Below are 15,174 nucleotides of genomic sequence, written 5' to 3' on the forward strand. Positions count from 1 at the left end.
AAAAATCAAACTTTCATTAAAACACACATACAAGGTACTGAATTAAAGCTACACTCGTTGTGAACCAAGCCACCGAGTCAGATTTGTAAAATGCTTTTCGGCGAAAGCATGAGAAGCTATTATCTGATAGCATGCACCCCCAAAGTACTGGAACATCATCTAAAACGACAGATTTTGTGGTAGCCGGCGCTACCCAAAACACAGAAATAAAATATAAAACATTCATTACCTTTGACGAGCTCCTTTCTTGGCACTCCTATATATCCCATAAACATCACAATTGGGTATTTTTCCCGATTTAAATCCGTCATTGTATAGCCAAAATGACGTTTTCTGAAGACCGGTCTGATCCAGGAATATTCCCTTTTACAAGACGCAACGTCACTTTTTAAAATGACAAAAGTTGCCTATATACTTCTACAAAACACTTCAAACTACTTTTCTAAACCAACTTTAGGTATTAATAAACGTTAATAATCTATACAATTCATCACGGGGCGATCTGTATTCGATAGCAGCTAGTCTTGAAGTCAGCGGCCATCTTTTCCATTTGAATAACATCCTGTTGAGAGACTGAAACAGGAAAGGGTAAAACGTCATACAACCAAGGATTAAGTCTGCTCGAAATGCCAGCACTGGCGACATCGTGTGGAAGCTGTAGGCGTTTACAGAACAGCTTCATGTATTTGCAGTCGCCTTAAACAATACATTGACTGGCGGATTAATATATTTTTTGTGTTTTTGGAGAACAGTTTGAGGGATTTTTACTCCTAAACACGTTGTGTTATAGCCACAGACACGATTTAACCAGTTTTTGAGACTTCAGAGTGTTTTCTATACACACATACTTATCATTTGCATATACTATATTCCTGGCATGAGTAGCAGGACTTTGAAATGTTGTGCGATTTTTAACAAAATAACACTATCCCAGAAACCCTAGACCCACTCCAATTTGCATACCGCCCCAACAGATCCACAGATGATGGAATCTCTATTGCACTCCACACTGTCCTTTCCCACCTGGACAAAAGGAACACCTATGTGAGAATGCTATTCATTGACTACAGCTCAGCGTTCAACACCACAGTGCCCTCAAAGCTCATCAATAAGCTAAGGACCTTGGGACTAAACACCTCCCTCTGCAACTGGATCCTGGACTTCCTGATGGGCCGCCCCCAGGTGGTAAGGGTAGGTAACACACATCTGCCACGCTGATCCTCAACACATGGGCCCCTCAGGGGTGTGTGCTCGGTCCCCTCCTGTAGTCCCGGTTCACTCATGACTGCATGGCCAGGCACGACACCAACATCATAATTAATTATCCCGATGACACAACAGTGGTAGGCCATGATCACCGACAACAACGAGAGCCTATAGGGAGGAGGTCAGAGACCTGGCCGTGTGGTGCCAGGACAACAACCTCTCCCTCAACGTGATCAAGACAAAGGAGATGATTGTGAAGTACAGGAAAAAGAGGGCCGAGCACGCCCCCATTCTCATCGAAGGGGCTGCAGTGGAGCAGGTAGAGAGTTTCAAGTTCCGTGGTGTCCACATCAGCAACAAACTAACATGTACCAAGCACACCAAGACAGTCTTGAAGAGGGCATGACAACCTATTCCCCGCCAGGAGACTGAAAAGCTTTGGCCTGGGTCCTCAGATCATCAAAAGGTTCTACAGCTGCACTATTGAGAGCATACTGACCAGTTGCATCACTGCCTGGTATGGTAACTGCTCGGCCTCCGACCGCAAGGCACTACAGAGGGTAGTGCAAACTGCCAAGTACATCACTTGGGCCATGTTTCCTGCCATCTGCCATCCAGGATCTCTATACCAGACGGTGTCAGAGGAAGGCCCTAAAATTGTCAAAGACTCCAGCCACCCTAGTCATAGACTGTTCTCTCTGCTACCGCACGGCAAGCAGTACCGGAGCGCCAAGTCTAAGTCTCTATGAGGCTTCTAAACAGATTCTACCCCCAAGCAATAAGACTCCTGAACATCTGATCAAATGTCTACACAGACTATTTGCACCCCCCCCCCCCCTTTACAACCCTGCTACTCTGTTATCGTCTATGCATTGTCACTTTAATAACTCTACCTACATGTACATATTACCTCAACTAACCGGTGCCCCCGCTCATTGACTCTGTACCAGTACCCCCTGTATGTAGTCTCGCTATTTTTATTTTACTGCTGCTCTTTAATTGTTTGTTTCTTTTATTTCTTATCCTTATTTTTTTAAAACTGCATTGTTGGTTAGGGGCTCGTAAGTAAGCATTTCACTGTTGTATTTGGCGCATGTGACTAATAAAATTTGATTTCATTTCATCAAAGCTGATCCATGAAGTCATTTGTTTTTAATAAGGGCCATTCAGATCAGTCCTATTATGATTATGTAAGCGGATTAGAACCTGTTTCTCTACTTCGGATCTACTTTGCACTTCACTGAATAGCAGAACACAGCTCCAATAGTTGCGATTGTACATTATTCAAAGACCAGGGAAGTTAAACTAGGCGGTAGTGTGTGTGTTCATGTGCTTTTTTGTGTGTGTGCATGCGCGCGTGCACTTGTAAGTGTAGGTGAGTCCTGCCAGAATATCAGATGCGTCTTCTGTTTTTCAAAGTCATTATTGTTTTGAGGCTACTAGGCTATTTATTCAGGCCACTTGCTGTTGAACTTGTTGTTGTTGCAGTAGCTCAGGGCTGGCTCCCCTGACATTGTGTGTGTGTGTGTGTGTGTGTGTGTGTGTGTGTGTGTGTGTGTGTGTGTGTGTGTGTGTCACTCAGAAAGATCACGCTACAGAGCCCTGCTCTAATGACTCCTGATCCCCAAGAGACCACAGATGGGTTAGCGTGACCCAGCTGTGGTTCTTTTCATCACCATCATGAGAGCGTTAAGTTAAAAGTCATGTTGGTTATAGGCTTTAGAAAAATAGGCTATAATCAGGATGTGGCAGGCCTGGAGGTTGGAGCAGGGCAAAGGCCAATGGATCCACACTGGGGATCGACCTATTCGGATATAGCTGATTCCCACGGGCAGCACTGGTTTACGGCTCTGCTTGGCCCAAGTTCGGATGTGTCGTACAGTGCGTTTTCGTCAATTCCTGCGCCTACTGGGGATGATGGCTTCTATGATAGTAGTCGTTCCCCTGGGGCTATTATTAATGCAGCCTTTCCAGCGTTGGGTGCTAGCCACTGGATTGGACACATTTAATCTAAATCGGGCGATTCAGGTGTCCCTGGCATGCCTTCGAGCACTGGTCCAGTGGGGAGACCCCCAGGTACTGTCGCAAGCGGTTCTCATGGGCCAGGTGTTATTCTGCAAGGTGGTCACGACAGACCCCCCCCCAAGGAGTGGTGTGGCTCAGTTCTCATGGGCCAGGTGTTATTCTGCAAGGTGAATGTATGCACACATGACTGTAAGTCCCCCAGCTAAATGGATGGGGCGTGCTGTGCAATGGCTACTCGATTCTGGGGGTATGGACTGTGGCACAGAGTGCCTGGCATATCAATTACCTGGAGCTTCTGACAGTGTATTTGGCACTCAGGCTTCTCCTCCCTCGTTGTTGGGCTGGCATGTGCTGGTCAGACCTGAAAACATGACGACAGTAGCTTACATCAACAAGCAGGGGGGCGGTCTCTCCCTGACCTCGCTTTGGTACGCTCTCTGTTGCTGCGGGGCGCACTCGCTTTTGCTCGGGTCCGGATCTGCTATCCAGGGTGGCCCTAGGTGGCTAGACACCTGGGTGGTTACCCAGATATGGGAGAGGTTCAGGCAGGGCCAACCTAGACCTTTCCACATCGTGAGAAAACATGCAGTGTCAGAGGGACCCGAGCTCTCCGTTGGGAACGGACCCCCTGGCGCTCCAGTTGCCTCGGAGCCTCCTTTATGGATTTCCTCCCGTGGAGCTGATTCAGCCCACATTGGAGAGGGTTGCGCCAGGAGGGCTTATCATTGATTCTTTTGGCTCCCCATTGGCCCAGGCGGCCTTGGTTCACGGAGATCATTAGCCTGTTGGATGAGGTCCCGTGGCAACTCCCGTTGTCCCAGGCACATAGGCAGGTTTGGCGCCCCAAGCCGTAGATTTTCAGATTTGCTAGAGGTTTACCTCTGAAAGTTGTTGTTACCAGTTCCACAACTGTATGTGTGAAAGAGGTAGGCGTTTGAGGTCTGGGAGGAGGATCGGGCATTCTCCAAGTGTACATGGCCGTTATCTCAGGGCGTCATGTGGGAATTGACAGAGCCACACCGGGTGGCCACCCCCTGTGCTGTTCCTGAAAGGTGTGCACAGTCTCAGACTGGTCTCTAAACCTATTACACCTACATGCGTTTTGGCTCTAGTTTTGGAGGCACTGAATGCGGCCCCCTTTGAGACTCTGGAGTCGGATCTGAAGATCCTCTCCCACAAGACCTCCCTGCTCATGGCTTTGGCCTCGGGTTAAATGTGTTGGGGACCTCCACACATTATCCGTACACCCTTCCTGTACTCAGTTTGCCCCTGGAGACTAAGGTGGCATATAGCAGGAAGGGGCAAAGGTTACCTAGCGGCGTGCAGGCCCACTCCACCAGGGGTCTGGCAGCTATTTAAAGGGTTGACTGCAGGGGATATTTATGCTGCGTTGAGTTGGGCGATGCTTACAGCTGGGCCAGGAAATGGTCATGAAGCAGCACGCAGGATGCACATACCCAGTCTATTGCATCTTGCGGGGTTGAGGTCTGAGAGGTCTGCCATGGGCCATTTCATTTAGTATCCGTTGAGGCGGGACTCCATTCCCCATAGTTTCATTGGCCCTGTCAGGTGTGATTCTAGTTCTTCAATCGAAGTTGCGAGAGTACGACTCCCTATAGTGGTATTGTACCTTGTTACTTTCCTTCAGAGAACATTAGTTATAGTCCATAATGTAACGTTATGAATGGTGTCCTTGATGAACAGTCACAGGAATGTGTTGATGAGCTGTCTTTCTTCTCTCTAGATAGAAAACCAATTAAACCATATCGTGATATCACACAGTAAAACCCTTTTTATCCCCACCCCCTTTCTCTCTATTTGTCTTTCTCTTGTTCTCTTGTTCTCTCTCTGTCGGTCTCTCTTCTCAGGGCCAATTGGAAGTGTGTGCTCTTCTGCAGGTTCCAGATCTAGAACCAGAACAGACAGAGTTCTATGTGGTTTTAGAAGGTTCCAGACTAGCCCATGTTACTGTAGGGAAGAGAACAGAGGATGGAAAGTCTCTGTGCTTCACTGTTCCAGGTGAGTCCCACAATTGCTGGTGCCCATTGATCCCAGATCAGTCTGACGGTCACACACAGGGCTACTGACTGAGGTTAGAACAGAATCCTTAGTTTGATACAGGGTCATTGCCTCCAGTTATCATTAGTTCCCCTTTTATTCAAATGTTAGGTCATAAATAACATGGATTCTAATAAAGCCAGTAGATATATTCATAGCAGTAGTTTGCCTAACTTAATGAAGACCATGTTGGTCCAAACATTGTTGCTAGATCACAATCTTCAATAGAAATCATGTTTGGGAGCAGAAAACTATTATTGTCTTATTGTGTCCATATTAGGACAGCCTCGGTATCAGCAGGACTCTCAGACCGTATTGTTGTCACATTCCATCATCAGTCGTCTGTTCGTCTCCTCTCCTCCACAGGTCATGACCTTCAGGAGACTGTCTCTGTCACAGCTTATTGCCACACAGAGGGCAGAGCCAAGCCCTGTGGAGGCGGGGCCTGGCTGGACTACGTCTGTGATTTGCCACAGGAAGTGGCCGAGTACCTGCTAGCCAATAGCGACTGTCTGAGTCCCCAGAGCCACCTGGAGGTCCTGAGGAGGGTTTCAGCAGCTCCAGGGGAGGGGAACAAGGAGGGTGACAGGAGTGCTGGCTCAGGAGAGAACTATCTGGGGAAGACAGACCAGGAGGATGGGTATGGGGGTGGGAGACCCAGACCTGATCCAGAGGTGGAGTGTCGTCTCAGGGAGATGGATGAGAGGATAACCCAGGCCATGGCCAACCTGGACTACCCTCTGGAGTGGAGCGGCAAGGCCAGCCAACCTAGAGAAGGTAACTAGCTATCCTATACAATACAATATAAAACAACGTTATCCACCTAGCCAATAGGCCTATGTCATATAGATTACAATCAGTAACAGGTAAGGAAGATATGCCCCAAGACAGTTATCCCTGTTCAGAAAGATAAATAATTATTGAAATAAAACAATGAAAACAATAGCTTCTGTATTGGCTACACAGATGTATTCAGATGATTACCATCATTTTTCAGTCATAACATTTCACACACACAGAACAACACTCACTTAACTCAACTTGTACTTACTGTAGCTGGTGCCATGGAACCATGGTAAGGGTAATAATGCAGACTACACATACTCTTTTTCAATGTTCTTATGTCATGTTCATTGTCACATGAGCGTTTTATGGAGGAAATGCTATAGACAAACACCATCTCTGGTGCCAGCCTGTTTCTGCATGTAACACAACAACAATGCCACATGGATACCTTGCCAATCAGGCCAACAGAACAACCATCTGGCAGAGACAGACTGGCACCGCTATGGCCAGATTCAAACGGAAGCCTAAACGCACGCAAAACTCATTATCAAAACTCGTTATTTAACTTGATCAAGCTAGTGAAAGCACAAGGATCGTGGTGACATTAGTTTGGACGTTAGTTTGGACTTTGTATGTCATACTGAGAAGGGAAGAGTGAAGGGGATAGAGAAAAGCACTCCATTCTAGCCACAGGCCAAGTTCACCCACAGCTTCTTACGTAAGAGGGGGGATTGTGTTTTGTAAATTGTTCTCTTCAATGCTTGCCCGTCTCATCGGAAAGGTCGCGTATTGTCTGTGTGCCTGAGTGTCGGTCTCCACTACGGGACAGGAATCTCAGTACGCTCCGTCTTTCTCGCTCTTTCTCCTTTTCACATTCTCTCTGTCTCTGTCTCTCTCTCTCTATAAATATAATTTGAAGCTTTTGCAAATGAGACGTACATCTTGGGCTCTATTTTCGCTTCCGCCAAGGAGGCGCAAATGTCAAACATGTTAGTTTGCAATTTTGTCATGTAAAAACAGGCATTTTCCAGCCCTTACGCCAGGTTCGGCAATTTACCTGACTAACATCAACTTGCTGTTGAGGTAGGAGGGTTGGGAATATTTGAGGTGTCCTTAAAAACAAGTGCAAAAGTGACATTTTCATGCAGCGCTAATGGGATGTTTTAGCAGGTCTTAATGTTCACGCAGTTGATAATGTGAAGAGTGAAGTACATCGAAAAAATCAAGAGAAAACTGCAAGACTCAATAGAAGACAAAACAAGGAACAAACCAAAAAAGACAGGCTTTTGAAAAATTAACTATTTTTCATAAAATTGTACAGTTATCTTAGCTAGCTGAATTGCTAGCAGAATTGTTTACTTGTTGCTAAGCAGTTGCTAGGGACTCTCCTGGAAGAAGCTAGCTAGCTTACAAAGAATAACAACAAAAAATATCTAGTTAACAGAAGAAAGGAAGACAAAATAAGGACAAAAGAAGGACAGAAGAAAAAGGAAAAGAAAGAGGACAGCAAAGTGAAACAGTCAGAACTTCTATTGCAACTTCGTATTTCGTTGTCCTAACATAGTCTACACTGCTATCTGCCCAGCAGCTAGCCAGCTAGCAAACGTCCACCGTCTACCGAATAGCAGCACTGTAGAATCTATTACACTCAACTGAACGACTTGATTAGTGTAGTGTTAGCTAGCTACATAGTTGTCTTTGCTGTCTTCGTATCCAAGATAATTGTGTAGTTTAGAGCGTGTAGTCTTAGAGTGATTATCTTAATTTACCGAGGTTAGCTAGCCAGCTATTTGTCGTCCTTAACATAGGAGACACTGCTAGCTAGCCAACAGCTAGCCAACGTCTACTGAATAGAACTTCCGCACTCAACAACCCGGTCGCATTCCGCTTCGCTCCACAGGTAGTATCACATTTTCATTTCATTTCATTACAGCACAACGGTTTGATTTGTTTGATCGTAGCTAGCTACATAGCTAGCTACATAGCCGTCTGTGTATCAAAGATAATTGTGTAGTCTAGAGCGATTTTCTAGGTTAGCTAGCCAGCTATTGTCGTTCTTTTAACGCAACGTAACGTAATCAACACTGCTAGCTAGCTAGCCCCCGAATAGCAGCACTGTAGAAACTATTACACTCAGCGGAACGACTTGATTAGTGTAGTGTCAACAACGCAGCCACTGCCAGCTAGTCTACAAAGTCAACAACGCAGCCACTGCCAGCTAGCCTACTTCAGCAGTACTGTATCATTTTAATCATTTTAGTCAATAAGATTCTTGCTACGTAAGCTTAACTTTCTGAACATTCGAGACGTGTAGTCCACTTGTCATTGCAATCTCCTTGCATTAGCGTAGCCTCTTCTGTAGCCTGTCAACTATGTGTCTGTCTATCCCTGTTATCTCCTCTCTGCACAGACCATACAAACGCTCCGCACCGCGTGGCCGCGGCCACCCTAATCTGGTGGTCCCAGCGCGCACGACCCACGTGGAGTTCCAGGTCTCCGGTAGCCTCTGGAACTGCCGATCTGCGGCCAACAAGGCAGAGTTCATCTCAGCCTATGCCTCCCTCCAGTCCCTCGACTTCTTGGCACTGACGGAAACATGGATCACCACAGATAACACTGCTACTCCTACTGCTCTCTCTTCGTCCGCCCACGTGTTCTCGCACACCCCGAGAGCTTCTGGTCAGCGGGGTGGTGGCACCGGGATCCTCATCTCTCCCAAGTGGTCATTCTCTCTTTCTCCCCTTACCCATCTGTCTATCGCCTCCTTTGAATTTCATGCTGTCACGGTTACCAGCCCTTTCAAGCTTAACATCCTTATCATTTATCGCCCTCCAGGTCCCCTCGGAGAGTTCATCAATGAGCTTGATGTCTTGATAAGCTCCTTTCCTGAGGACGGCTCACCTCTCACAGTTCTGGGCGACTTTAACCTCCCCACGTCTACCTTTGACTCATTCCTCTCTGCCTCCTTCTTTCCACTCCTTTCCTCTTTTGACCTCACCCTCTCACCTTCCCCCTACTCACAAGGCAGGCAATACGCTCGACCTCATCTTTACTAGATGCTGTTCTTCCACTAACCTCATTGCAACTCCCCTCCAAGTCTCCGACCACTACCTTGTATCCTTTTCCCTCTCGCTCTCATCCAACACTTCCCACACTGCCCCTACTCGGATGGTATCGCGCCGTCCCAACCTTCGCTCTCTCTCCCCCGCTACTCTCTCCTCTTCCATCCTATCATCTCTTCCCTCTGCTCAAACCTTCTCCAACCTATCTCCTGATTCTGCCTCCTCAACCCTCCTCTCCTCCCTTTCTGCATCCTTTGACTCTCTATGTCCCCTATCTTCCAGGCCGGCTCGGTCCTCCCCTCCCGCTCCGTGGCTCGACGACTCATTGCGAGCTCACAGAACAGGGCTCCGGGCAGCCGAGCGGAAATGGAGGAAAACTCGCCTCCCTGCGGACCTGGCATCCTTTCGCTCCCTCCTCTCTACATTTTCCTCCTCTGTCTCTGCTGCTAAAGCCACTTTCTACCACTCTAAATTCCAAGCATCTGCCTCTAACCCTAGGAAGCTCTTTGCCACCTTCTCCTCCCTCCTGAATCCTCCCCCCCCCCCCCTCCTCTCTCTGCAGATGACTTCGTCAACCATTTTGAAAAGAAGGTCGACGACATCCGATCCTCGTTTGCTAAGTCAAACGACACTGCTGGTTCTGCTCACACTGCCCTACCCGGTGCTCTGACCTCTTTCTCCCCTCTCTCTCAGATGAAATCTCGCGTCTTGTGACGGCCGGCCGCCCAACAACCTGCCCGCTCGACCCTATCCCCTCCTCTCTTCTCAGACCATTTCCGGAGACCTTCTCCCTTACCTCACCTCGCTCATCAACTCATCCCTGACCGCTGGCTACGTCCCTTCCGTCTTCAAGAGAGCGAGAGTTGCACCCCTTCTGAAAAAACCTACACTCGATCCCTCCGATGTCAACAACTACAGACCAGTATCCCTTCTTTCTTTTCTCTCCAAAACTCTTGAACGTGCCGTCCTTGGCCAGCTCTCCCGCTATCTCTCTCAGAATTACCTTCTTGATCCAAATCAGTCAGGTTTCAAGACTAGTCATTCAACTGAGACTGCTCTTCTCTGTATCACGGAGGCGCTCCGCACCGCTAAAGCTAACTCTCTCCTCTGCTCTCATCCTTCTAGACCTATCGGCTGCCTTCGATACTGTGAACCATCAGATCCTCCTCTCCACCCTCTCCGAGTTGGGCATCTCCCGGCGCGGCCCACGCTTGGATTGCGTCCTACCTGACAGGTCGCTCCTACCAGGTGGCGTGGCGAGAATCTGTCTCCTCACCACGCTCTCTCACCACTGGTGTCCCCCAGGGCTCTGTTCTAGGCCCTCTCCTATTCTCGCTATACACCAAGTCACTTGGCTCTGTCATAACCTCACATGGTCTCTCCTATCATTGCTATGCAGACGACACACAATTAATCTTCTCCTTTCCTCCTTCTGATGACCAGGTGGTGAATCGCATCTCTGCATGTCTGGCAGACATATCAGTGTGGATGACGGATCACCACCTCAAGCTGAACCTCGGCAAGACGGAGCTGCTCTTCCTCCCGGGGAAGGACTGCCCGTTCCATGATCTCGCCATCACGGTTGACAACTCCATTGTGTCCTCCTCCCAGAGCGCTAAGAACCTTGGCGTGATCCTGGACAACACCCTGTCGTTCTCAACTAACATCAAGGCGGTGGCCCATTCCTGTAGGTTCATGCTCTACAACATCCGCAGAGTACGACCCTGCCTCACACAGGAAGCGGCGCAGGTCCTAATCCAGGCACTTGTCATCTCCCATCTGGATTACTGCAACTCGCTGTTGGCTGGGCTCCCTGCCTGTGCCATTAAACCCCTACAACTCATCCAGAACGCCGCAGCCCGTCTGGTGTTCAACCTTCCCAAGTTCTCTCACGTCACCCCGCTCCTCCGCTCTCTCCACTGGCTTCCAGTTGAAGCTCGCATCCGCTACAAGACCATGGTGCTTGCCTACGGAGCTGTGAGGGGAACGGCACCTCAGTACCTCCAGGCTCTGATCAGGCCCTACACCCAAACAAGGGCACTGCGTTCATCCACCTCTGGCCTGCTCACCTCCCTACCACTGAGGAAGTACAGTTCCCGCTCAGCCCAGTCAAAACTGTTCGCTGCTCTGGCTCCCCAATGGTGGAACACACTCCCTCACGACGCCAGGACAGCGGAGTCAATCACCACCTTCCGGAGACACCTGAAACCCCACCTCTTTAAGGAATACCTAGGATAGGATAAAGTAATCCTTCTCACCCCCCCCCCTTAAAAGATTTAGATGCACTATTGTAAAGTGGCTGTTCCACTGGATGTCATAAGGTGAATGCACCAATTTGTAAGTCGCTCTGGATAAGAGCGTCTGCTAAATGACTTAAATGTAAATGTAAATGTAATGTTGCAGCCTATCCTGCCATGACAACGCCCATGAAACGAGAGATGTGCCTTTCGTGCCGGTGAATCTCGTATTTATAAACATAAAAAATGATAGGTTTCCCCCCATTTAGTTTAATTTGATTAAAAACAACCATAGCCTTACCCCCCTTCATCAAGGCTGGCTTAGTAGCTTCACATAAGTGCATTTTTTTTTATCCTGGCAATGCATTAGCCAAGCAGCCTATAAATAAAGTGGTTTAAAATGGTCTACTGAGAGGTTTTTGCCCTCGTGCTTTTTAATGATTCACAATTCACATACCTGCGTACTTCATTCCACTTAAGCTGTCCGTCCCCATTTTCAAAGAGCGCCTCTCGTACGATTACCAAAGACACGTTCTTCCAAACTATTCAGTCCTCCTGTAATGCCATATCAACGGCAGATTGTTTTTTGAATGTGCCTCAACGGTACAATTGACGATAGAATTGACAGGAGCCTAGTATTTTGTGTAGACGCGCAAATATTATGCGTAAAGACATGTAGGCCTGCGTGTGCACGCAGTGTGACAAAGGTGTGATTTATGATATCATGTTTCCGACCCCATCCTATTTAGAAATATTGCTGTTATTTTAATAAACAGATTGCTTCTTTTTCCATTTAATTTGACAACAAAACAAGCATAGCCTCCCCTCCCCTCAATGAAGGCTGTTTGCTTTTGTCCTGCCCAATGCATTCGCCAAATAGCAGCCCATCAATAAAGGGTTTGGCTCATTTGAATTCTTTGAAATAAATATTAACCACCAAATCTTTATTCAAAGATCAAGTTTGGGGAGCATCAAAACAGTGAGCTGATTGACACTAACCCTAACCCTAACACTACTGACGATGCGCTCCCCAAATTTCACCACGCTCACTGTTCATTAACTCTTGGAAGTGCTTGCACAAAGGATAGTAAGATCTCATCCTGTGTTCTTGGAATCTGAATATCTGGACTTGTCCAGTGACTGCTGAGAAAGATCAGCTGACAACAGGGGAAAGTCCTTGTGGCGGCACGGAGAGACGGCTGACAGGAGGGAATAGACCCCACTGGGACAGTCATGGGGTAGCTTCCCATTTCTGTAGTTTCCCATGCTTCGCAGTATGTTGGAAACACCCGCTTTAGCTACAGAAAGTCAACATACGAGAATATCCCTAGAGTCTGCGAGAGCGGGGGCGGAAGATTACTCATCGGCTGACAACATGGTAACGACTGGACTGGAAACGACTACGAGTAATGAGAGCACAGCACAAGAGAACACCACAGCAACTGTCACAAGTTCTGCTGCAACAGTGGGCCACAAACAGATGCAGGTATGTGTCTGTGGTTGGAGGAAAGTTACATCACACCATGGGTTGAGGATCCACCAGGGGAAGAAGGGGTGTTTGGGTAAAGAGAGACAGAGAACTCGCATTGATTACTTTCTGCGAAAGCGATCAAATCAGTCGAATGAAGCACAGCAACTGGACGCAAACCATAGTTTGCAGTGCATCAGTACCACTGTCATGGAGGACGTAAACTCAAGCACCGAACTAGCAACTGAGGTGGAACCAACAACAGGAGTGGAACTCACCCAGCCTCCCAGACCTGCAGTCGAGAGGAGACTACCAGGGCACAGACCGTATGTGAAGTGGCCTGGCGCCAGTGACAAGAAGTTGTGGGAAACAGTGAATTGACCTTACCTTGACCCTCGAGAAACTTCGAGGCACAGTGGAGAAGAAGTTGGAGAGGATGGGGACATCATCTATGAGTACGGGACAGAAAGATTTGGAGTGGAAGAGGCAAAAGGCGGGAGAAAGGTTCCAACCCCATCAGTTTCCAGGAGGCAACAAGAAATCAAGCGCCTCGTTCAAGAAAGGCGGCAGCTTAAGAAACAGTGGAAGAAGGCCTCGGAAGTGGAAAAGGAGGGCATAGAGGCACTTCAGGCTGACATCAAAACCCGGTTGGCATCCCTCCGTAGAGCAGAGAACCTACGGAACCGCAGAAGGAAGAAAGAACAAACTAGAACTCGATTCTATAAAGATCCCTTCAAGTTCCTTAAAAGTCTCTTCACAAAGGAAAAAAGTGGAGCTCTAAAAACAACAAAGAAAGACCTAGAGGAGCACCTGAGAACAACAAACTTTGACTCAAAGCGACATGAACATCTTGCCATCCCATCAGATATCCCACCTATTGAACCCCCGGAACATCATATTGAGACCAGCCCTCCGACATGGAAAGAGGTGGAAAACACAGTTCGACGGGCAAGAACAGCATCAGCCCCGGGGCCAAATGGAGTCCCGTACAAAGTGTATAAGAACGCACCAGACGTCCTGAGGTTCCTCTGGAGGCTTATGAGAACAGCTTGGCAGAAGAAGATAATACCCAAAGTGTGGCGTAGGGCAGGCGGGGTCCTGATCCCTAAGGAGAAGGATGCAGTGAACATCAGCCAATTCTGCCCAATCTCCTTACTGAATGTCGAGGGTAAAATCTTCTTTAGGGTCATTGCCCAGAGGATGGCCGAGTACCTGCAAAGGAATGCGTGTACGTCGATACATCTGTACAGAAGGCAGGAATATCAGGGTTCTCTGGCTGCTTGGAACATTTCAGCATGATCTGGCACCAGATCCAAATGGCCAAGGTGGAGAAAAGGGACCTCCATGTAGTCTTCCTCGACCTCGCCAATGCATTTGGCTTTGTGCCCCATGAACTCCTGTGGTCTGCCTTCAGATGTTTCCACATACCGGACACCATCACAAACCTGGTGAAGTCGTACTTCCAGGATCTGCAGTTCTGCTTCACCACCTCAGAGTTCACCACCTCATGGCAGTGCCTGAATGTAGGTATAATGGCGGGATGTACCATTTCTCCGTTGGCATTCACAATGGCAATGGAGGTTATCATCAGATCCTCAAAATGGGTTGTTGGTGGACAGCGAGTCGACTCTGGTTCCCGCCTCCCTCCACTCAGAGCCTACATGGACGACATTACAACATTGACCACCACTGTCCCATGCACCAGGAGACTGCTCAGAAAACTCGAGGAGAACATCAGCTGGGCCCGTATGAAGATTAAACCATCCAAGTCACGCAGCATCTTGATTGTGAAGGTAGTACTCTCTGACCTGAAATTCTTCATCGGAGATGACCAAATCCCAACAGTGTCTGAGCAGCCGGTAAAAAGCCTTGGAAGGTGGTACGATGCAAGCCTGAAGGATAAAGACCAGGTGCAACAGCTGCACAAAGACATCAGTAGTAGCCTACAGTCCATCGACAACACCCAGCTACCTGGAAAGTTAAAGGCCTGGTGTCTGCAGTTTGGTCTCCTACCCCGGGTGTTGTGGCCCTTAGCACTGTATGAGGTTCCAATCTCAACAGTGGAAAAGATGGAAAGAGGAGTCACAGGCTACTTAAAGAAGTGGCTCGGAGTTCCACGATGCCTTACCACCATAGGCCTCTATGGAGATGGTGTCCTCAAGCTGCCCTCACCAGTCTAACAGAGGAATTCAAGTGTGCAAAAACCAGGCTCCAGATGACACTGAATGAATCTCAAGACCCAGTGGTGAGCAACAACGCGCCGACCTTGGCAACTGGGCGCAAATGGAGGCCAGGAAAAGCAGTCCAGGAGGCAACAGCAGCCCTCAGACAT

At 48.2% G+C, this 15,174-nt stretch overlaps 1 protein-coding gene across 3 annotated transcripts in view; it reads left to right on the plus strand.

Moving 5' to 3' along the window:
• The window catches only part of LOC118385376 (rho guanine nucleotide exchange factor 28), a 123,124-nt gene that overhangs the window by 30,111 nt on the left and 77,839 nt on the right, over positions 1–15,174 (plus strand). For all 3 annotated transcript variants that reach the window (XM_052521298.1, XM_052521297.1, XM_052521299.1), the window contains 2 exons: positions 5,100–5,250; positions 5,656–6,066. In XM_052521298.1, the coding sequence (XP_052377258.1) occupies positions 5,100–5,250; positions 5,656–6,066 (562 nt within the window). The remainder of the gene's footprint in view (positions 1–5,099; positions 5,251–5,655; positions 6,067–15,174) is intronic.

Source organism: Oncorhynchus keta, chromosome 6, assembly GCF_023373465.1.
Source record: "Oncorhynchus keta strain PuntledgeMale-10-30-2019 chromosome 6, Oket_V2, whole genome shotgun sequence".
NCBI lineage: Eukaryota > Metazoa > Chordata > Actinopteri > Salmoniformes > Salmonidae > Oncorhynchus > Oncorhynchus keta.